The sequence below is a fragment of the Rhineura floridana genome, chromosome 6, assembly GCF_030035675.1.
Source record: "Rhineura floridana isolate rRhiFlo1 chromosome 6, rRhiFlo1.hap2, whole genome shotgun sequence".
NCBI classification, from domain to species: Eukaryota; Metazoa; Chordata; class Lepidosauria; order Squamata; family Rhineuridae; genus Rhineura; species Rhineura floridana.
This window is the reverse complement of record NC_084485.1, coordinates 89,516,133-89,539,418: the sequence shown is the minus strand read 5'-3', so window position 1 is coordinate 89,539,418 and position 23,286 is coordinate 89,516,133. Positions and strand designations below refer to the sequence as shown.

General features: G+C 41.7%; 1 protein-coding gene across 3 annotated transcripts in view; it reads left to right on the top strand.

Moving 5' to 3' along the window:
* Positions 1-23,286, top strand: part of BEND5 (BEN domain containing 5) — a 1,596,389-nt gene that overhangs the window by 429,445 nt on the left and 1,143,658 nt on the right. For all 3 annotated transcript variants that reach the window (XM_061632932.1, XM_061632930.1, XM_061632933.1), the window contains one exon: positions 11,037-11,131. In XM_061632932.1, coding sequence (XP_061488916.1) covers positions 11,037-11,131 — 95 coding nt within the window. The remainder of the gene's footprint in view (positions 1-11,036; positions 11,132-23,286) is intronic.

Here is a 23,286-nt window from a genome sequence, read left to right as displayed (position 1 = left end):
TGGTTCTTCATCATATGGTTCCTCTGTGAATGAATCTGTTATCCTTGCATCTCTTTTATAGAGTTTTTCAATGTATTGCTTCCATCTTCCTTTTATTTCATCTTGGTCAGTCAGTATGTTCCCCTGTTGATTATTCAACATCCCTACTCTTGGTTTAAATTTCCCTTTCATTTCTCTAATCTTTTGGAATACGGCTCTTGTTCTTCCCTTTCTGTTGTCCTCTTCTATTTCTATACAATAACTATTGTAATAGTTTTCTTTGTCTCTATGTACTAGTCACTGTATTGTTGTATTTAGGGTTCTGACCGTGTTTCTCTCTCCTTTTGCTTTTGCTTTTGCTTTCCTTCTCTCTTTAACCATGTTAAGAGTTTCTTCAGTCATCCATGGAGGTCTTTCTCTCTTTTTAACTAGAGGTATTGTCTTTTTGCATTCTTCCCTGATCATGTCTCTGACTTCAGTCCATAGTTCTTCAGGTTCTCTGTCAACTAAGTTTAAAGCATCAAATCTGTTCCTTATTTTACCTTTATGTTTTTCTGAGATGTTAAATTGTATTTTGGCAATATGATTGCTTTGTTGTTGTTCTTTAGCTTTACTCTGATTTTCGATACAACCAGTTCATGATCTGTACTGCAGTCTTCTCCTGGTCTTGTTTTTGCAGAAAGTATGGAACTTCTCCATCTTCTGTTGCCAATTACATAATCAATTTGTTTCCTATATTGACCATTTCGTGATGACCACGTGTACAGTCATCTTTTCGGTTGCTCAAAAACTGTGTTTGCAAGAAACAAATTATTGGCTTCACAGAATTCAATAAGTCTTTCTCCTGCTTCATTTCTGTCTCCTAAGCCCCATTTCCCCACAATTCCTAGTTCTTCTCTGTTCCCTACTTTTGCATTCCAGTCCCCCATGATTATCATCATATCTTGTTCTGGTGTGTGATCAATTTCCTCCTGTACTTCTGCGTAAAATATCTCCAATTCTTCTTTTTCTGCATTTGACGTTGGAGCGTAGACTTGGATGATGGTTATGTTAATAGGTTTCCTATTTAATCTCATTGATATCACTCACTCAGACCTTGCGTTGTAGCTCCTAATTGGTTTTGCTACTTCACTTCTCACTATTAAAGCAACCCCGTTTCTTCTTAATTTCTCATTTCCTGCATAAAATATTTTGTAGTTGCCTGATTGAATATGTTCCATTCCTGTCCATTTTAATTCACTCATGCCACCTATTGTAATGTTGATACGTTCCATTTCTTGCTTGACAATTTCTAACTTTCCCTGGTTCATGCTTCTCACATTCCATGTTCCTATTGTGTGCGTCATACATCTCCAGACTCTCCTTTTTCATCTGTGCGCATCTGCATCAGCCTCTGGGCTTCCTTTCGGCTTTGACCCAGCTGCGTCATTACTCACAGCACTACTCGTACTTGTCCTTTGTTCTTCCCCAGTAGTTCGGTGAGTGCCTTCTGACCTGGGGGTCTCATCTTCCAGCACATCTCGTGTTGCATTTTGGATACTCTGTTCATAGGGTTTTCATGGTAAGAGATACTCAGAGGTGGTTTACCATTGCCTTTCTCTGAGTTTGGGTGCATCTTAGTCTGGTGTCTCAGCTTTGACCATTCCACCTTGGGTGCCCCTGCTAGGAATCTAGCCTTTTGGTCTAGACTCCTGACGGCATTGCTCTCAGCTTCTTCAACACTCTCAAACCCCCTCACCACATTAAGGTGTGCATCCTAAAGGGAGAAAAATCTGGTTAGTATCACCAATATGATACAAGTATTGTACTGTAGAAATAAATACCACCTTTGTGTTCCATGATTTAGTAACAATGTCACAAATAAACATTTTTTTAAAAAAATAATAATGAAACAAAAAGAACTCCAGTAAAGCCAGCAGGAATATTTAAATTACCCGGGTGGAGAGGGGGGAAACAAATCCAGCAGCTGTCTATTTTATTTGATCAGTAAATGTTTGCTTACTGTATCACAAACTTTTATTATACTATTTTACTTTAAGATATGTTTGTGTACTTTAGTGAGCAAGCTGCATATTTTTCTGTTTAAGGTGTGTACTGAAGTTATTACATTTTTACACAATTTGCTGGGTGGGCTACCTAGCAGATTTTATACATGCACTGATAATATTCCATAGCTTCATATTTTATCACCTTGAGTTTCTATGCTCCATTAATCCAGTGGCATTGTTTGATAAAGTTAATCACTGCTATGAAAGGGTTTTAGATAGCATAGCTTACTGAAAGGACTGCAGGTGCTTGCTAACTGCGCTTTGAGAGCAAGTGGTTGAAACCTTTTGGAGCATATTGCTTCAAATATGTATAAATTCACTGCTTAACCTAGTTCAGTGTTACCCAACCCTTTTCAACCCAATGCCCCATTGCAAAAGCTTTTTGTGCCCAACGCCCCCCTCAGATTAAGTATATGCCAATGCTTCCTATTCTTCCCTTAAAATATGAGTAATGCATAAAAGGTATTTTCAATTATTATTACTGATTGTTTTTATCATGCCTTTTTATTGCACTTAGATTACACATTGAATTCTTAGTATAATTCTTAGTATAAATCTATAAAATACGCCCAAGAAACAAATTGCAGACATAGGAGTTGTTTCTTATTTCACAAATCCTAAAAACATAAGCAAAAACTAAGTAAGTCCACACAGTATGAACCAATAGAATACACTGTGTTACTTAACAACAAACTCATTCAGTTTACCGGCATTGTTTCATTAAACAAGTTCATTTAAACATCACGGAAACAACGGGTCACGAGTGTATCCCATTCCTGAAGAAAACCAGCGAATAACTGACTGTCTGCGTCACCCGTTTGCACACAGCACTCATCCGTTGGAAGAATGCGCCCTCCACCAATACACCCAGCTTATCAAACACTCTCTCATGATATGTTCCAACATCTCTCAAGACAGCATCAGAACATTACCTAGTGCCGGGGCGTGGCTAATATCTCCATTCCTTGATATGACACTGGCCGCTATTCAGAATTTCTTTACTAAAGAGCACACACTATTTATAGGGTTATTTCCATGAATTGAGACTATTAAATACATTCTAATGGGGAACAAAACAGTTTAAAAATTAATCATTTATGTATTAAATAAAATTAAACTTAAATGCTTCAACTGTCGCATCAGACCACCAAATGTCAACGCCCCCTAATGAACCCAAATGCCCCCCTAAAATTTGTAGTCACACCAATGCCCCCCTGAAAGGCTGTAACGCCCCCCTAGGGGGGCGCTACTGCCCACGTTGGGAATCACTGACCTAGTTAGCTGCATTTACCCAACATGACCTGGTGGGTGGGTGGGGACACTGATTGGGATGAGACCACTGTCAGTCTCTGCTACCTGTTCTTTGTTTGTCGCTACCCACTTAGTAGAATTAGCAAATTCCTTAATCCTGCCTCAGCATAATTCTATTCAGAGAATAGAGGCACTTCATTCATTTTGCTTATTCACTGAGTACATCAGGATTAATTAACCAATTTGCCACAACTTAATTTGGTTTTACAAATGTAAGCCAAATTAAACAACATCCCCCCTTCCTGCAAATGCTTCTGTTTTACCATTTAGAATGAACACACTTTTACTATTAAATATTGATATCACATACTGCCATACTGCTAGTTTTTAGTGTAAATGGCAGAAACACAGCAATTGTATAATATGGGCAACCTGCCCATTAACAAGTCAGCTTAAATATATCAAATTGAAAAGCATAATTAAATTTAGTTCATACATTGGGGATGGGGAACCTGTGGCCCTGCAGATGTTGTTGGACTCCAGCTGTTAGTACCCTTGATGATTTGCCACACTGGATGATACCCAGGGGTGTAGTAGACCCCTTACTTTTTTGGGAGCAGGGTCCCAGCAGGGTCTATATGTCTCCAACATCTTATGAGGCAATCAGTACAAACGTTAGCCACTGAGAAGAGTCTTCTAACATGCTTGGAGACAGTCAAGAGTAAAAGCAGGTGAGTCAGCCTCTGAGAATACTGAAAACTAACTCTCACCTCTTTCATGCTTATTGGCTGCTAGGGACATATATAGTTGTGAGAGAAGGCATTAACAAGGATCTCGTTCTCAACCAAGCAGCAAAAAAGGGTGGTGGCGGCTGTGACTCTCATGAAGGGACGCAGCACTTCTGAATTTTCCACTACTCTCCTGATGATACTTATGGGAGTCCAACAAATTTTGGGTGTACACTGGCTCCTCTCATCGACAGTAAACAAAGCTGCCCTCTTGGGAAGGAGGAGTAAGAAGTCCAGATATATGTGAATGTCTAACTCTGCACCTAAGCTATTTGACGACTGCCAACATGAAAGCATACTTCCGGTTGGTCATTAATTGGCCCTGGAGAGACAAAAAAACCCTTCCAATTGGCATTGCTCATTGGTAATCCTAATTTTACAGTAAAGTTCCTCCACCTCCATTCTACACATGGGGCAACCTTGGCACTGAAATCCAAATATGGTACGGACTTGGGATATAGTGTCCTGATTGGCTCATGATCTTTACCTTTCTCCCTATGACTCTCCAGTCATCTTCTGATGGGGAAGCTATATTGTCCTTTTTCTAGCTAATTAACATAAACCTTTTGTCTTAAAAAATCCTGGCCTTTCTGTAGCCTCAGCCTTAGTCTAATCACCTTTTGTCTCAGGTGACCACTCCTCTCAAGATGTCAAGTCCTTAACTGTTTGTTCCCAAGAGACCACATTATTCAGCTTGCTCTGCTTGTTTCCCTATCTACACAGGGCACCGGGATGAGTTACTCCAACCCCAACTTGCTCCCTGTCCTGCCTCATGTATCCTATTCCCTAGTCTCTTTCTGCATTTGTTATTTACTTCAGGTTAGTCAGCAACTTTAAGGGGACACAAGCCTTGCATTGTCCCTTGAGAATAATATATTTGAAACCATATCAGAAAGATTCTAAGGATGCAATTCATTAATATTGGTGAAATATTGGTTGATGCACGGTCGACCATGGTCTGCAAACCTTGAGAGGCAGACTGTGATTTACATCCAAACACATGTGCTCATCCATTTCAAGAATCTTGTTTAAACAGCTGCAACCGCAAACCACACGGTCATAGTAAAACTCAAGGAAACCCACTCATTTCCTTCTCTCCTTGGAAAAGATAATTATTGCCATTTAATTCTTTCAATTCCTCTCTGTTTCCTTCATTTTCTGCCCAAACTTGGGCCATTTGCAATCAAGCATTCACCTGGTGTGTTTAGGCTGCCATTTCAGCTTGCTGCATCTCTAGCGCCACTCCCCATTCCTGGTATGGTAACTGTGGAATAGGATTTGGATAGCCAGTATACACATTTTCACTATCCATTTTATTTTTCTGTAGTTCAAATCACAAAGCCATTTTACACATTAATGACATTTTGACACATATAACAATAAACATATTTTTATTTGGACCCAAATTAGGACTCAGTGGTTTTTGCTGAGGTTCTTGTTAGTTCCCCAAGTAAGGAATTAAAAAGGGCACAATACAACCTCCTGATGTCATGCTATGACACTGGCTAAAAGATCTCAAAATATCACACCTTTGTGGTTAGATATGTAGATATGCATGTTAGCATGTGATTAGGAACACATGTAGACTTGGTAGCAGCTCATCTTCATCTTCTCTTTCTGAACCATACTTCCTGTATACTGGCCTCTTTCAGATGTCTTGACAATCTCTCTCCTTCTAGCCAAGACTTTTCTTCCTCTATAACTGTTATGGGACCGCATCTGTTTTTCCCAACCGGTAAACCTAATATTTTCCCATCACAGTTCTCTGTGGCAGCCCCTAAGTTGAGGAATTCCCTCCCCACCAAGGTGCGTCTGGCAACCTCACTGTATAGTTTTAGGAAAATGCTAAAGATGCACCTCTTTAGCCTGGCCTTTGACACCTGAGACGTAGATTTTAGGACCCACCCTATTTTGTGATTTTGGTTGTTTTTAACACTGCATTTTAACATTGTTGGAACAAGCCCTGGGACCTCTGATGAAGGGTGGGCAATACATACTGCTGCTAATAATAACAACAATAAGAATAACATGACCAGTGTGCATATTAATTCTGCTAATATGGCAGTGGGTGTGATCCTGCTCTCTCCTTAAGTCTCCATTGAACATATAAGTCTTTTTTTAAAGTTATAAATAGCTGGTTCTTGCTATGCTTTGAAACCCCAACAATCAGCTGATAGTTGGGGCTTCAAAGCACCTTGCAAAGGGCTTTGCAAACCTCTTTTTGGCCCAGCCTACTTTATCTGTTCCACTGACATCATATATGTCATCGGTCATAGATATAGAGCAATAGCTTGTCCAAAATGGCCTGGTGGGCCTAATTAAGCACATGGGCTGGAGATTCCCTATCCCTGATGTAAGGAGATTCTTTTGAACGCCTCCTAAATTAGGGCCTCATTGGGTGACTTAGAGTGCACGGTGATATGTATATATAATTTACCACATATTAGAAATTAAGAAATCACTTGCATTTTAAAATGAGAAACTATTTCTACTAATTACTACTTCCTCAAATACATTAACTGGCTCTTAATCTACTTCATGTGTTCACCAATTATGCTGCTTAATTGGGATATCACACTGTTTTTGTCATAGCCTGTGGGGTCTTATCAGGTAGGAAAGGCTCTCACCCAGCAGGTGTCTTGTTTTTGTAGTAGACTCGGAACATACTCCCATGAGTTTTCATTCGTATCTTGCTTCTCGCAAGGAATGCACAAGAGGCCTAGTGATGGCTAGAGGGAGATATGGCATTGTGAGGAGGACTTGCCAGGTAAGGGGAACGCGGCCCAGACAGTTAACGACTGTGCCTTGTTCCGGTCCTCCCCACGCCCGCAGGTTTGTTGGTTGCCCTATTAGCCAGCTCTCAGACCTCCAGATGCTGCTCCTAAACGCCAGATCGGTGCATAATAAGATCTTCCTCATTCATGTTTAATTGTGGATGAGGCAGCCGTTCTGGCATGTATAACCGAGACCTGGGTGGGTGAGCAGGGAAGAGTCAGTCTCTCCCAGCTATGCCCACCAGGGTACCTGGTTCAGCATCAGGGTAGACCTGATGATCGGGGAGGGGGGTTGCTGTGGTCTATAGGAGCTCCATCTCCCTCTGCAAGCACCCTGTCCATGTGACTACTGGTCTGGAGTGTTTGCACCTTATGTTGGGTCAGCAGGACAGACTGGGGATTCTGTTGGTGTACTGCCCACCCCGCTGCCCAACAGACTCCCTAGCTGAGCTGACAGAGGTGGTCTGGGGTGTACTGTTGAGATCCCCCAGTGTTGGTTCTGGGGGATGTCAACATCAATTCCAAGGCCACCTTATCCGGGGCGGCTCAGGATTTCATGGTTTCCATGACAATCATGGGACTTTCCCAATATGCCATTGGCCCAACACATGTAGCAGGGCATACTCTAGACTTGGGTTTTGCAACTGGACATGGAGATGGTGATCTGAATGTGGGGTGCCTTACATCAGTCCATCTGTCATGGACAGATCACTGCTTGCTGAAGTTTAGACTTACAGCAGCCTTTCCCCTCTGCAAGGGTGGGGGACCTATTAAGTTGGTCCGCCCCAGAGACTAATCTGGATGGTTTCCAAAGGGCTCTGGGGAATCTTCCAGCTGATAGGGCTGGCGCTGCTGTCGAAATCCTGGTTGAACTGTGGAATACAGAAATGACCCGGGCAGTTGACATGATTCCTCCTGAGCGCCCTCTCCTGTGTAGAGCTTGTACGGCTCCATGGTATACCCCAGAGCTGAGAGCGATGAAACAATATGGGAGATGAGTGCAGATGGAGATGAACTCCTGGTGGATGCAATTACACACCGGTAAGTGCCTATGGTAAGCTGTATTTAGGGGCAGTGAGGGCAGCAAAAAACCAGTATTTTTCTGCCACTATCAAATCATCAATCTGCTGCCCAGCGGAGCTCTTCAGAATTGTCCAGGAGCTATTACACGCTGGCCCCAAGGACATGGTAGAACCATCTGAGGCCCACTGTAATTAATTTGCAAGGCACTTCCAAGATAAAATCTTTAGCATCCACCAGGACTTAGACTCCAGTATTATAGCAGGTGAATCAAGCGGGGAATCCAGAGCACAGCCTTGTCCCAATTTCATGGATGAGTTTCAGTTGGTACAGCTTGAGGACTTTGACAAGGTGCTTGGACAGGTTCGTGCAGCCACTCCTCTGCTGGGTCCCTGCTCTTCTTAGCATATAAAAGCTAGCAGGGATGGAATAGCTGGCTGGGCCAGGGAAGTGATTAATGCCTCTCTGTGAGAGGGGGTGGTCCCTGGCTCCCTGAAAGAGGCGGTAGTGAGACCACTCCTGAAGAGGCCCTCCCTGGACCCAGAAAATCTTAATAACTATAGGCCGGTAGCAAATGTTCCATTCCTGGGCAAGGTCCTTGAATGAGTGGTGGCAAGCCAGCTCCAGACGCTCTTGGATGAAACCGATTATCTGGATCCATTTCAGTCGGGTTTCAGGCCTGGTTTTGGCATGGAGCAGCCTTGGTCACCCTGTATGATGTCCTCTGTTGGGAGAGAGTTGGGGAGTGTGACTCTGTTGATTCTCCTTGATCTCTCACCAGCTTTCGATACCATTGACCATGGTATCCTTCTGGGGAGACTGGCTGAGTCAGGAGTGGGAGGGACTGCATGGCGGTGGTTCTGCCCCTACTTGGTGGCTTGCCTCCAGAGGCGGTGCTTGGGGAACATTGCTCGGCACCCTGGACTCTCCAGTATGGGGTTCTGCAGGGTTCAGTTCTGTCCCCCATGCTGTTCAACATCTACATGAAACCGTTGGGTGAGGTCATCCGGAGTATGTTTCCATCAGTGTGCTGATGACACGCAGCTGTATTTCTCCTTTTCATCTTCTTCAGGTGAGGCTGTCAATGTGCTGAACCAGTGCCTGGCTGCGACAGTGGACTGGATGAGGGCTAATAAACTGAGGCTCAATCTAGACAAGACTGAGATGCTGCTAGTGGGTGGTTCTTCTAACCAGATGGTGGATGTCCAACCTGTCCTGGATGGGGTTGCACTCCCCCTGAAGGAGCAGGTTCGTAGCTTGGGGGTTCTCCTAGAACCATCTCTGTCACTTGAGGCTCAGATAGCCTCGGTGGCATGGAGGCCTTCTACCAACTTCGGTTGGTGGCCCAGCTACGCCCCTATCTGCCCATTTGCTACCGGCCCAAGTTCAAGGTTCTAGTTTTGGTGTACAAAGCCCTATACAGCTCGGGACCAGGATACCTGAAAGACTGTCTTACCCCTTATATACCCAGTTGATCACTGCACTCTGCAAGTGAGGGCCTCCTGCAGATACCATCTTATCAGGAGGTTCATTCTGCACAATATAGGAAACGGATCTCTAGTGTGGCAGCACCTACCCTATGGAATTCCCTCCCTTTGAATATTAGACAGGTGCCATCTCTGCTATCTTTTCATCGCCTTTTGAAGACTTTCCTCTTTCAACAAGACTTTTAGGTTGAGACCTATCCCAGTCTGCGTCTGTGTTAGAATTGTTTAATATGTTTTTCAATAGTGTTTTTAACCCTTTTTAAAAGTTTTTTTCAAAATGTTTTTAACGCTGATTTGTTTTAATGTATTTTAAGATCTGTTTTTATGATGTTTTAAAGTGTTTTTAGTGCTTTGTTTGCCACCCTGGGCTCCTGCTGGGAGGAGGGGCGGGATACAAATTAAATAATAAATAAATAAATAAATAACCTGGCTTCAGTTGTCCATGCTCTGGCAACCTCCAAGTTAGATTACTGCAATGCACTGTACATGGGACTGCCTTTGAAGGCGGTTCGGAAGCTGCAGCTTGTGCAAAATGCAGCGGCCAGATTGGTAACAGGGACCAGACGGTTTGAACATATAAAACCGATTCTGGCCCGCTTGCATTGGCTGCCTGTATGTTTCTGAGCTCGATTCAAGGTGCTGGTTTTAACCTATAAAGCCTTACAGAAAGCTTTGGACCATAATACGTGATGGAACGCCTCTCCCGACACAAACCCACCCGTACACTACACTCAACATCAAAGGCCCTCCTCCGGGTGCCTACTCTGAGGGAAGCTTGGAGTCTGGCAACAAGGGAGAGGGCCTTCTCAGTAGTGGCCCCCAAATTATGGAATGATCTTCCTGACGAGATGTGCCTGACGCCAACACTGTTATCTTTTCAGCGCCAGGTCAAGACTTTCCTCTTCTCTCAGGCATTTTAGCATATGTTTTTAAATTGCTTTTTTAAAAATGTGTTTTTAAATTTGTATATTTGTTTTTAATGTTTTTAATTGTTGTAAACCCCCCAGAGAGCTTTGGCTATGGGACGGTATACAAATGTAATAAATAAATAAATAAATAATAGTAATAATAAATATTCTATTTTTAGCAAGTTTGCCCATATCCCCTTTCTCCTTATCTCTCAAGTTCCTTCTCTTTTTTTCTTTCCTATTCCCAATGGAAGAATTGCCAGTAGAATACAATCAGCAACCTTCCAGTGTCGACTGGGGCAGAAATTTGCTTATGTGTGGATTAAGTCACACAAGGCAGAACCTCCAAATCTTCCAAGACAGAACTATATTGTAATCCTAAATCATTGTACATCCATTGAGAAATTTCTTTCAAGTCTATTGTATATAGATCTCAGTTAGAAGCAGCCTCTCATGCAATGCAGGGAGAATGCTGTAAAGTTTAACTATATCAGCAAAAGCATTTTGCATGTCCCTAAACGTTTCTTATAAAGTGGTTCTCTAGTTTATATTTCAAATTTGGCATCATTGAATTATACAGGGTGGTATTCAATGCTAATCCTACTCAGAGTAAGTCCACTGAAGTTAATAGGTATGATTAATTTAGGTGCATAAATTTCAATAGGTCTGTTCTGAGTAGGACGTAGCTGAATACATCCCATAGCTGCAGTGTTGGATGTCTGTGTGAAATATATTTTATAATACAATTGATATTCCTTCCCCACTCCCATGTGTCTTTCAGAGGGTCATTTTCAACATTGTCAACTTCAGTAAAACAAAAAGCCTCTATCGGGATGGAATGTCTCCAACGGTAAAATCAACAAGCAGGCCTAAATGGTAAGTTAATGTTGTGTTTGTGGAGAAAGGTTTGGCCCCGATATATTTTGCAACTGATGTTCTCTGTTTAATTTGGTTAAACTTGGTTAATCTTTGCACTTTTTGCATGTACTTCAGCTATTAACCCCTCCGGAAGTGAGTTCTTTTTCTAATATTCTGGCTCAGTCTTGTGAATGGCACGGTTTTGGGATATGAGGACAGTAATACAGCTACAGCAGAGTCAGAGATGGGTGATTTGCCTTTGTACTTTTCACAGTAGTTTATTTGACAATTTACTCAATTGAATGCTTTGCTGATGAAGGTTGATGCAAACTAGTGTTGGCCATCTCCTATAGTAAGATATGTGTATGCAGTTTGCCTGAGAAGTGTGGTGGAGCCGTTTGGTCTTTTAGGTACAGCAGAGCAAATCAGAACAGCTAGATGAGATCAGGTTGCCTGCTTGTTTTTGTTTTACTTTATGCACCCCCCCATTCTTTCAATGGGAGGTGGAAAAAAGAAGAAAGAAGACCTCCTTAACTGTGCTTTTAGATGTTGTTAGCAAAGCTGTCCTTTGTACATTGCCCTCTTATTACTATAATGCCACTAATTTTGGACAGAGTAACGCCAATAAACTACTACATTTGCAGGTATATGCATTATTATTTTCTCTTCCATTTCTGTTTGAAACAGCCAAATTAACAAGTATACTAAGCAGATCTGTATCACCTTCTGAACCTTTCTGTTCTCGGAGTAAGTCCTAATTTTTCCTTCTAATTATTTTAGAGTGCCACTGTTTTCCTCTTTGTTATTCCCTTGGTATGGTTTCACATTGAAACACAAATTTGTATAAAGCAATGTAAAATAGGCCTAATAGAGAATGCAGACTTTTCCAGTATTTTTTAATGATATTCCTCCACATTTTCTTGAATAACTTAAGTATAACAGTGTTTCAAGTTGTTGTGCATATATACATTAAAACAGAGATTACTATGCTCCTGAGAATGAGAGGAAATGATGGCTGAGCCTGGAGACAAATATCACTTTTTTCATAGGCACTTTCCCCCCTCCTTCAGGCAACTTCACCAATACATGCAAACAAGCAGATTCATTCAGATAAGTTACAATTGTATCAAACAGTGGCAAATATCAAATACTGCAAAGGGAAATAAAAACAAATGGTAAAGGGGTACCCCCACACACGTACAAATAAATAAAACTGCTTCTGCATACAATAGAGCAGCTATGAGGCAAGTTGACACCTATCTGTAGGTACCAAATTTATATTTTAACTTTCCACAGAGTTAGAGGGAGACATTGTACTAGCAATTTTTATACCCCACTGAAATTATCTGTACCACTTCATGGATGCATGCATGTATTGTATGTGTTAACACTTGTACTACACACTTTCTTCAACAAGCTCAGAATCACCTACGTATGGATGTATTTTTCGCTATCAAAAATCTGATAAAAATTTCCTCCTGTTTAATGAAAAGGGCATTTTCTTGGATTGTAAGGCTATAAGTGTAATAGTTATATTTAATATATGCTGAGAGATGTTTAGATCTAACGAGTTTTGTGCATCTTGGTTTCTCATTATTCCTTCCATCATGGAGCTTAAATCAGTGTACATGGGGTTCACAGGTGGCTTTCCACCCAGGCACTTATTAGAATGGCATTTTGAAAAACAACTAATATTGTCGTTTCAACTAAAAATCAAGTTCACTTGACTTCTTTTGGTTTAGACAAAACATTTTACTGGTATTTGAGCCCAGTCTTCTTTTACTGAAAATTAATACCAGTGCTAGGCATTATGACATATCAACAAATAGGAAGTACACCCTATATGTTGTTAATCTGATTGTATTCTAGCAGATTTTTTAGATGCCCTCACAATTATCATTATAGCTATTTCCGTGGTATTCTTCTGAAATGTGTAAAGAACAATTATTTCCATGTTTTCTTTTTACTGTAAAAAGATTTGCCAATTCATGTTGCCGTCAGTGGATGCTCAATAAAATTGGGATGGTCCGTGACAATTATGTTAATACTGATGTAGTAGAGTTAGGTTGAAGAAGTAATAAGTGAGCTGCACAACGAACAAATATAGGACTTACAATAGAATAAGGGGTTATACCCTGTGCATGGTTGAGGGCACAATCCTCCTGGTAGTTATGCTGGGCTGAGGAGCTCCAGGATACAGTGTAGCTGCGAAGGAGGAGGAAGAGTGTCAGCACTGCTGGGATCTGCCAGCAGAAGTCCCCTCCTGGGTGCAACTGCCACACAGCTGGGGAACTCCACTACCACCTGGGCCCAGCAGGGTCAGCCAACACTGGAGCCGGTGGAAGTCCTGAAAAAGGGGTATTTGGGGGGGTGCCAAGGTCAGAACCAAGGGGAGGGAGACTTAAGCACATCTTGACTCCATTCAGCTCATTTCTACAGCCAGGAAAAGGGGAGGGGAGAAAACATGCATTTTGTTTTTTTCCTCTGAGCCCTGCTGGCACAGCCATCCTCCTCCCCTCCCAGAGGTTCCTACATGGAGGTTGGGTGTGGCAGCCCCTTCTCCTGACTGTGCTTCCTCCAGCCTCCAATGAGTTGGATGGCATTCTGATATATTTTCCCTTTATTCTGAAACAATACAAATGGCACAACAGAAGACACAGTTGATAGCCATACTTGCGAATAGGAGTTCCATTGTTTTGTTGTTCAGTAACTCTTCATGAGCCACACCAGGATACCTCTAGGCCAGTCTTTCCCAACTAGTGGGCCACCAGATGTTGTTGGACCCCAATTCTCATCTTTCCTGACCATTGGCAATGCTGGCTGAGGCTGATGGGAGTTGTGGTCCAGCAACACCTGGTGGCCCACTAGTTGGGAAAGGCTGCTCTAGGCAAAGTGGGCATATGTTAATTATCTGTATTGTAAATCTTTCCAAAATTAGTAACTTGCAAAAAACCAAAACCATGTCAGTACATCCTTGCAACAAACACCACACAGTGGTTCTGGTCCTACCTACAGGACCAAGTCCACCGATTTTCTAGATCTGTTTCAATTGTGTTTAGACCTGGTTTTGGCACAGAACCTGCATTGGTTGCCCTGTGCCCTTATGCTGGGAGAGAGATGGGCAGAATGTTTGCCTATTAATCCTCCTCGATTTCTCAGCCGGTTTTGATACCATCAACCATGGTATTCTTTTGGAATGGCTGTCTAAATGGGTGGATGGCATTGCTTTACAGTGGTTCCTAGTTGAATGGTCACTCAGAGGATGGTGCTTGGGGAGTATTATTCGGATCTGTGGAGCTTTCAATGTGGGGTTCCACCAGGGTTCAGTTTTGTCCCCCATGCTATTTAACGCTCAATTTGCTTGCAGGCCCATCTTACCCCATATGTGCCCACTTGACCGCTTTGATCTGTGAAACTGGCATTGTTACAGGTGCCACATAATACTCATTCTGCACTTGTAAGCAATCATTATTTTAGTGTAGCAGCACCTACACTTTGGAACTGTCTGCCTATAGACATCAGGCAGGTGCCTTCAGTGCATACTTTTCGGTCCCTGCTTAAAACATTTCTGTTTAAGCAAGCCAATCCAGACACATAGATGCTGATGTGTTTTAATCTCTTTTTAGTTTACTACTGTATTAATTGTTTTATAAATGTTTTAATCACTTATTTTAACTGTCTTTATTGATAATTTTAATGTTTCTTGTAAACCACCTAAAGTTCTTTTTTAAAACCAAGCAGTATATAAATTATGTTAACTATGTAAAAAATAAATGCGCACTTAAAATTTATTCTTATGTTTCATTGGAGCCATAAAGAAGGGGTCAAAATGGGTGATGGTGGCAACTTTGCTGCGGCAACCAATGTCACAATTACAGTTCTGTGCTAATATAGCAAGGACATTTGGGATATAATTTTGGCAGTGCAGCAATGTAGCTTTGCACTCTTAGTGATGGGGCAAATCTGGAATTAGAAGAGTACAAAATACAAACTTTCTCAGTTTGGAAAGCCATTTTTAGCCCTCTCTGCCAGTCCTCCCATCCTTTGCAAGCAAAAATTAGTGTTTAATAATGAGAGACATTTGGCGGTGGTCTTGTGATCGAGCAATTATGCTCCTGTGCATGGTCAGGAGAGGCTGGGGAAGGCTTCTCTTACTCCTGGTGAGGATTCCTTGCTGGTTCTTCCCTCTTCTCAAAGGTAGTATATTAGTTTGTTTTACTCTTTGTATGGAAAGGTGTATGGATACTACCAGGGAAGACTAGGCACACATTTTTACTTGTTTCACTGGGAATGTTTTGAACATTATGAATGCCCACTTGAACAGCCATGAAATGAATGAAACCTTTTAGAACAAGGTTTACCTAATCTACTACTGTGCTATTAAAATAGAGATGAGGGGAATATATCAAAACAAGAAACTACTTTGTCTCCTTTATTCTGTAAAATAAAATTATTTTGAGGATTTGCTGAAGTTTAAAATTGGTAAAATGATGCTAAATGTGCAAGCCTAACACTTCTTTTGTACTGGTCTACAGCTGAAACAGATATTTGCACTTTTTTGAGATGTGCCGACATTTCAATTTTTGCTGTTCAAATTTCAAAGCTATATTTGCAATTTAACTGTGAAACTCTACCTAAAAACTCTAAATTCAAGTGCTTTACAGAGTAACCATATCTGTGAGTTACACCATTAGAAGGGAACAGGATTGTTCCAACATCCTCTATGCTGGCTGAGCATGGAGATACACTACCACAACAAACATTCTACGAGTTCAGATGCTCTTTCACCAGTTGGAAGCTAGTACCAGTAGATCTCCTAATTACGGACACTGCCAGCATATAATGGGGAGGGGATAGAAGGGCCAGAACTGGGGTGTTCTCAGAGCTTGGAAAAGTTACTTTTTTGAACTACAACTCCCATCAGCCCCAGCCAGCGTGGCCACTGGATTGGGCTGATGGGAGTTGTAGTTCAAAAAAGTAACTTTTCCAAGCTCTGGGTGTTCTTGGTGAAAAAGTAAAACACGCTTTGCCCCTTTCTTGGCAATAAAATACAAAAATAAATTAAAATCTGACCATTTGCTGTTCTTTTGTGACACCAAATATTAGCAGTTGACTCATTCTGCCTAATGGTAGGGCCAGCTTTACAAGCATCTCCATCAAAATTATTGTGGCCATCAAGATCCCTAAAGTGTGGGCTTTGCTTTGTGGAGGGCAGAAGTGTGTCACCATGGCATAGTATTCAAACCTATATGTCATATTGTATTGTTCAGTAGGAAAGGACAATGGACAGCTTGTGGTTTCCTGCACTAAGCTTCATGGTGTAGCTTTTGTTCTTCCATGTGAAGGTGTTCTGCCTTCCCTGCAAAATGCTCTCTTCTTCACTGAACTAACAATACAGATGTGTTGCATGAAATGTTATGAGAACTGTCTGCCTGTTGGCTTTGCTCCCACAATACGACATAAGTTGTTCCCCTGAAAATGTTTTGGATTTGCCATTTGGGCATTCTAGATGCAGTACCATTTGCATCTATCTTGTTCTATTAAGACTTGGGACCACAGAGGAAAGTTGAATTCCAGAGCCTCTTCCAGGTCAGAATCAGCTCCCAGTGGGGTCTCCTAACTGAGTTTGGGACGATGTTGCCTCAGCAAAGGCATAGAGTCATCTTCAGCCTTTAAAAGGCTGGTAGAGCTTGACCTTCCTATGACTCCATCCCACTGGAAGAGCTCTTTGCAATATTTAAAGAGCTTGTAGCCTGTTCTACAGTTCCATACTGGTATGTGATTGTGGAGCAAAAAGGGCATAGTGGAATCATGGAAGAGCCATGTCCTTGGGCCAGGGCAGTGTGGAAGGGAGTGCTGCTAGGGACGGTCAAATCTGTCAAATTTGCTTTCTCTCAGTTTCTCATTTCTCCAGTTTTAAGTTCAGTTCTTCACATTTCCACATCAGTTTGTGAGTTGTTTTTAAGTCCTCATGAAAATTCATTAGCATTTTAGTGCATTGTTCTCCTAATATTCACATATTTGCAACACAATTTCCCCTAATTCAATGCATTTTATATGTTATTTTCATTAATGCATGCATTTTTATGCACACTTGATCCTAGTTTATGCACTTTTGTACATGTTATTTGGCCGGACGATCACACTGCCAAATTCAGAGGAATGTGAATTTTGATGGATGGCTGTGTTTCAGTTCATGTATTGTTTCAGAAAATATGAATCAGGTAGGATGGCCTTTAAATGAGAACTGAATAAAAATTCTCTCCATCCCTACTAAGGGCTCCCCCTTGAATGGGGTGACTGATGTATCATCTAAATCAGAATCCTCCTCAAGCCAACACTGGAAATGTGATTCAGAGAACATGATACCATTGGAATCTGTAGTGGTCTTCTTGTGGCTGCTCCCATTGCGTGTGTGGTGGAGATTGTGTACACAGAAGAACAAGCTGTTTGACTTGTTGGCACCTATTGTTGGGAAAATATCAAAGATGATACCTTGCAAGCTGTTAAGTGACAAATACTAAATATCATTGCATGTTATCAAATGCTGTAAATGTTATCATATATACTAGAAAAACCATTGTTACTGCAGTCAGATCTCATGGCACTAAAACACAGCTTCTGAGAAGTAACTCAGTACTGTCATATCAAGCTATATTGGTTGCATATCATGCCAGATAAGACACAATGAAACAGGAAAGATGCTAATTTAAACCAATGAGATATGATGTGACTTGTCAGGTAAAATTGACCAGAATGACTTGCTTGTTCATAACTGTTAGTATGAGATTGCAAAATCTCAAGGTTTTTTTTCATAGTGATTGCTATTACAACATAGGAACATAGGAAACTGCCTTATACAGAGTCAGACCATTGGTCCATCTAGCTCAGTATTGTCTACACTGATTGGCAGCAGCTTGCCAGGGTTTCAGGCAGGGCTCTGTCCCAGCCCTACCTGAAGATGGCAGGGATTGAATCTGGGACCTTCTGCATGCAAAGCAGATGCTCTACCTGACATACAGCCCTTCCCCAAATTGTAAATACCCCCTTATTTTATTTTTATTTTATTAAATTACGGTTGGATTTTTTTCCAAAATGTGCTAATGCTTTTGTGGATCTATTTAATGATGTGATACAATAGACCTACATATACTACCCTTAACCGATTAGTGATGGGTGTGTTCACTCGAGCTTACCTGGGAACGTATTCTTTCTCAGAAAAAAACATTAGGGCCTTGCACTTTCCCCAAAAACAGTTCAATAAAAACAGAAATTGTGAGATCACCCCTAGTCCTCTCTGCCAGTCCCACTCTTCCCAAGCAAACTTGCCTTTGCAAATCAGTGGAGAACTGGGAGTGGAGAGGATTTGCTGAAGATAGGAAAGGTAGTTCATAACTAGCCAGGTTGCTCCTGAGCATGCTTAGGGCCATCATTTCCTATGAGGTTGCATGCAACATGTCATTTTGTATGCTTCCTGATTTTATGAATTGGGCAGAAGGATATTCTGAGCCCACAGTGCTCACATTTTCTGCAACCACTAGCTTTTCCTGATTCACCTCATAATTAGTTTGGTTTGCCTGAACTTTCTCAAGAGAACTTTCTGAAGTTGGGGGCTCTCAGACAGCTCCTTGACCCAGAGCTTGGAAGTAACTTACAAGTAACGAATTACTTGTAATTCATTACTTTTTTGAGGAACAAGTGGGTAATTCCTTTACATTCCTTTACACACACATGTGCACACGCGCGCACGCACACACATGCACACACGCACACACACGTTGTCATCTTTCACCTCCACAGTTCTTTATCTCCATTCTGCTGCTGCCTCCTTCTCCTCCTTTATACATGTTCTTGACCGCCTGATCCTTTTCCCCTCCACTCCATTCTTCACCACCACTATCTGTTTTTTAAAATAATTGTTTTCTCCACTCCACCCTGTCTCACTCTTCGCCTCCTCCCTTGTCGCCTCCTGCCCATCCGCAGAGCATGAGGAAAGAGCAACACTGCACAGAAGCCCAGTTTGAGGCACATGATTTTCATCCACAAATCAGAGGAGCAGAAGACTTCCACTGTTCCCCCCCCAAGTAATGTCCAAAAGTAATTCTGGAAACGTTACAATTACTCCACAAAAGTAGTAAAATTACTCCTAGTTCTATTACAATCAAAATGTAAAGGAATTACCCACTTGTTACCCAAAAAAGTAATGAATTACAAGTAATTCGTTACTTGCAACTAGTTACTTCCAAGCTCTGGGATGATGGTAGAGAGAAACCACAGACAACAGTATGAAATTAGAGTCAAGGGACAAAGCCAATAGTCAGGACCAAAAAGTAAGCAGGATTAAGGAGGCAGTCAGAGGCCAGGACCAAAGGACATATCAGGAGGCAGGATCAAAGGATACAGGAAGACAGTGTTGCTCAGGCATGACTCAATTATAACAGGAAGTCCTCTTATTCTCCTTCCTATCTAGGACGATGCAGTGGTCAGCCTAGGTGGATAGAGCCAGTTCATGTTCTGAGGACATTTTGTTGCCTTGGTAAATGCTGTAACCTGCATAATGGTTTATCTCTTTGGGCAGCTGCACACTGATTGTGCTTGAGTCCCAGCAGGAGGGTTAGCCAATAGATGGATAATTAGGTATTTCTGAGCATGTTCAGGAGCATTCTTTGGCACCCATGTTGCATGGGACTGGAAGTTGCCATATCTCCAATACCTTCCAGCCCAATTCATTTAACTAGCATGTATTGGAAAAATGCAACTCCCATGCAACCTGTTCACAAAGGATGCTCCTAAGCATGTTCAGGAAACACAAGACTTAAGAATAAGCCTGGAATAACTTTTCTGCCACAAGATAGCCTTATCCACTGCCAGTCTCCCCTCTTGAACAGGTACATTTGTTTGGGAAGGAAGAACTTCAGAAATGCTGACTGGCAGTGAGCTCATTATAATTTAGGCTTGAACTTTGGAGGAAGTTTGGGCTTAGGTCATAATGACACTGAGATTTCTGAATAGTGGAACTCTTTTCCAAACTCCAGCAATTGCTTTCAGTGTCTTATCCCATATGTTATCCCATGTTCCCTCCCTTGTTATCATTGGTTCAACCCTCCTTTGTTTTCTATGGTTCATTTTACTGATTGTTGTTGCTCCTTAATTTCATATACTAGTCACTGTTCTTCCAAAAGATTAGTTTTACTGCAAAGACTCAAATATATTAATTTGTATGCACTGCACGCACATGCATTGCCATTCCCATGATTCCATGAGGTTTTGCAACTTTTTAAAAATGAAACAGAAAAGTGACTTGTTCAGTAGGCAGCAGATTTTCTAAATGACGACAGGAGAAAACACTCTCTTTGGGTAGACTAGCTACAACTCTTGATTATTCAGCAAGAGCATTGCCTCATTGGGGACATTAGTTTTCAAATTGTGCTAATCTTTTTTAAAGTAACAACTGGCCACTCATCACCTTAGGTATTCCAGCAAAGATCTTGTGCAAAACTCTAATTAGTATTTTTAGAACAGCAGTTCATCCCTGTAGAATAATAACTGTAGCTGGCAAATATCTGTCTGACACCTGTTAAGTCTTCAAGCATTCTGCATTTTAAATGAGGAGAGTGTGGTAGGTGAAGGCGAGATAATTCAGAGGTAAGTTATAACAAATAACCTGTTTCAGGAGTGGATGATCAGCAAGGGTGATGGTTATTCTCTGTGTGTGATGTAATATATAATCTTGTATCAAGCCTACTATTAGCAATTGACATAGTTGGGCATCTGCTGAGGCCCATTGACCAGCAGGGCTCCCACAACCAATCGGAGGTGCCAGAATTCAAATATGCTGCCACATTCTATGTATTGCGTGGCCAGCATAGGCTTTCTATGCACTTCAGAAGTGGTGTGTGAAAATTACTTCTCAAGCAGCTGTTATGTACCCAAACTACTGGGAGATGGGAGATCATTCCAGAGGCAACTGCAAGGATGCTCAGTGCTGTATGAATATTATTGTGATGGAGTTGCACTTAACTGAATCTTGGCGCACTTTCCAAAAGAGAACAAGAGATTTTCCTAGTGGTACTCATAATGACATAAGGGCCACTGGAGCAACATCCACTTTTCTGTTGGGACAGGTGTCCAGCTTTACTATGGACTGCAAGTGCCTGGCTGGGTTTCCTCTTGGGGAAGGAGGCAGTGACTGAAGCCACCTCTGTAGCTTTGCTTTGAGTAGGGAGGTGGAGAAGGGTTCTGTAGGCCTCTTGCCCAGGGCCTTCAACTCCTGGAGAAGCTTCCCATGTACTGATTTGTCAGTAGTGATACCAGTCAACATATAATATGACCTTAACTGCATGAAGAATTTACAAGTCTGTATTCATACTTTTTATAAATAATGTCAGGTTCCAGGCCTCTGGCCTTGGCAAAACTGTCACTAGTGTTCCTTTTATTTATATTTCATTTGTCAAAATGGCTACTAAACAAAGACTTGTCTTTCTAGTCAAGCAGTGCTTTGACATCTATTACATCTGCTGCAAAATTCTTCGACTCTGCTGTAGTATTTATCCCTTGGTGGTCTGGGTGCTAGAGACTCCTATGGAGTACCTTAAATGTTAATTTATATAGATGTCAGTAAACTTGTTTTCCTTTCACATCAGGAGGTTTACTGTTTGCATTTTATTTGACAGATTTATAGAAAAGCAATGCAAATATAAAAAGATGTATTTCATGTTTTATTGATCAGGAGAGGGCAGAGCTGTTTTGACAGCATTTGAATTTTGATTAGCTATAACTTGTCTGTTTCAAAGTTTATTTGAACAGAGTGAGCGAACAGGGAAAGCTAACAAGAGTTTGGCAGCAGAGATATAGTGAGGAAGAAGTATAGTAGGAGAGGAGACAAAGGCAAACAGGTGAGTGACCTGGAGTAACCCCAGGAGGCTGTCTGTTCTGATTCACCGTGTACTGACTGTGCTCATCAAGTGCTGTTCTGAGCCACTGTGTGCTCAGCTGGGCAGGTAGAAAGGCTTAAGGGCTCCATAGCAGCATGAATGGAAGGGGTGTATCCTGATAGCTGTTGATTGAAGGGATGTGGTCTGATAAATGCTGAGTGCATCTGTCAGAAGCTATGTGTGCTGGGAGTTTCATTTTGTTTCCTGACCCCTAACTGAGTGGAGCAGAGGAAATTGACTCAGCTGGTCTACAAGTGAGCCAGCTTTCAGAGAGTTAGTGAACAGGGCAAGTGAACAGGGAGAGCTAACAGGAGTTTGGCAGTAGAGTTCAAGAGGGAGGTCCCTAACAAAAAAAATGTTCTTGTAGCATGCATCATATACTAGTGCGAGTCTATACTAGAATTGCATCCTAGTAATGAAGTAACTGGCTGAAGAACCCTCAGAACCACTGTCTATTATGTTTGCAAAATCATGGAGGATGAGTGAGGTGTGGGATGATTGGAGGAGGGCTAATGTTGTCCCTATCTTCAAAAAGGGCAAAAGGGGGGAACCTGGGAACTACATCAGTCCCTGGGAAAATTCTTGAGCAGATTGTAAAGCAGTTAGTCTGTAAGCACCTTGAAAACAATGCAGTGATTACTAGAAGCTAACATGGGTTTGTCAAGAACAAATCCCTCCAGACTAAACTTACCTCATTTTTTGATTGGGCAACCTCCCTGGTAGACTGTAGGAATGCTGTGGACATAATATATCAGCAAAGCATTTGACAAAGTGCCCCATAATATCCTGATTAGCAAGCTAGCTAAATGTGGGCTGGATGGGACAACTATCAGGTAGATCCACAACTGACTACAGAATCATACTCCAAGAGGGCTTATCAATGGTTCCTTCTCAAACTGTTAGAGGGGCAATGAGTGGGGTACCACAGGGCTCAGTCCTGGGCCCAGTGTTCTTCAACATTTGGTTAATGACTTGGATGAGGAAGTGCAGGGAATGCTTATCAAATTTGCTGATGATACACAATTGGGAGGAATAGCTAATACTCTGGAGGACAGAAACAAAATTCAGAGTGATCTTGATGGGCTGAATGAACAGGATGAAATTTAACAGGGCTAAGTGTAAAGTTCAGCACCTAGGGAAAAGAAACCAAGTGCACAGTTATAAGATGGGGGATACTAGGATCAGCAATACTACATGAGAGAAGGATCTTGGAATTGTTGTTGATCACAAGTTGAATAT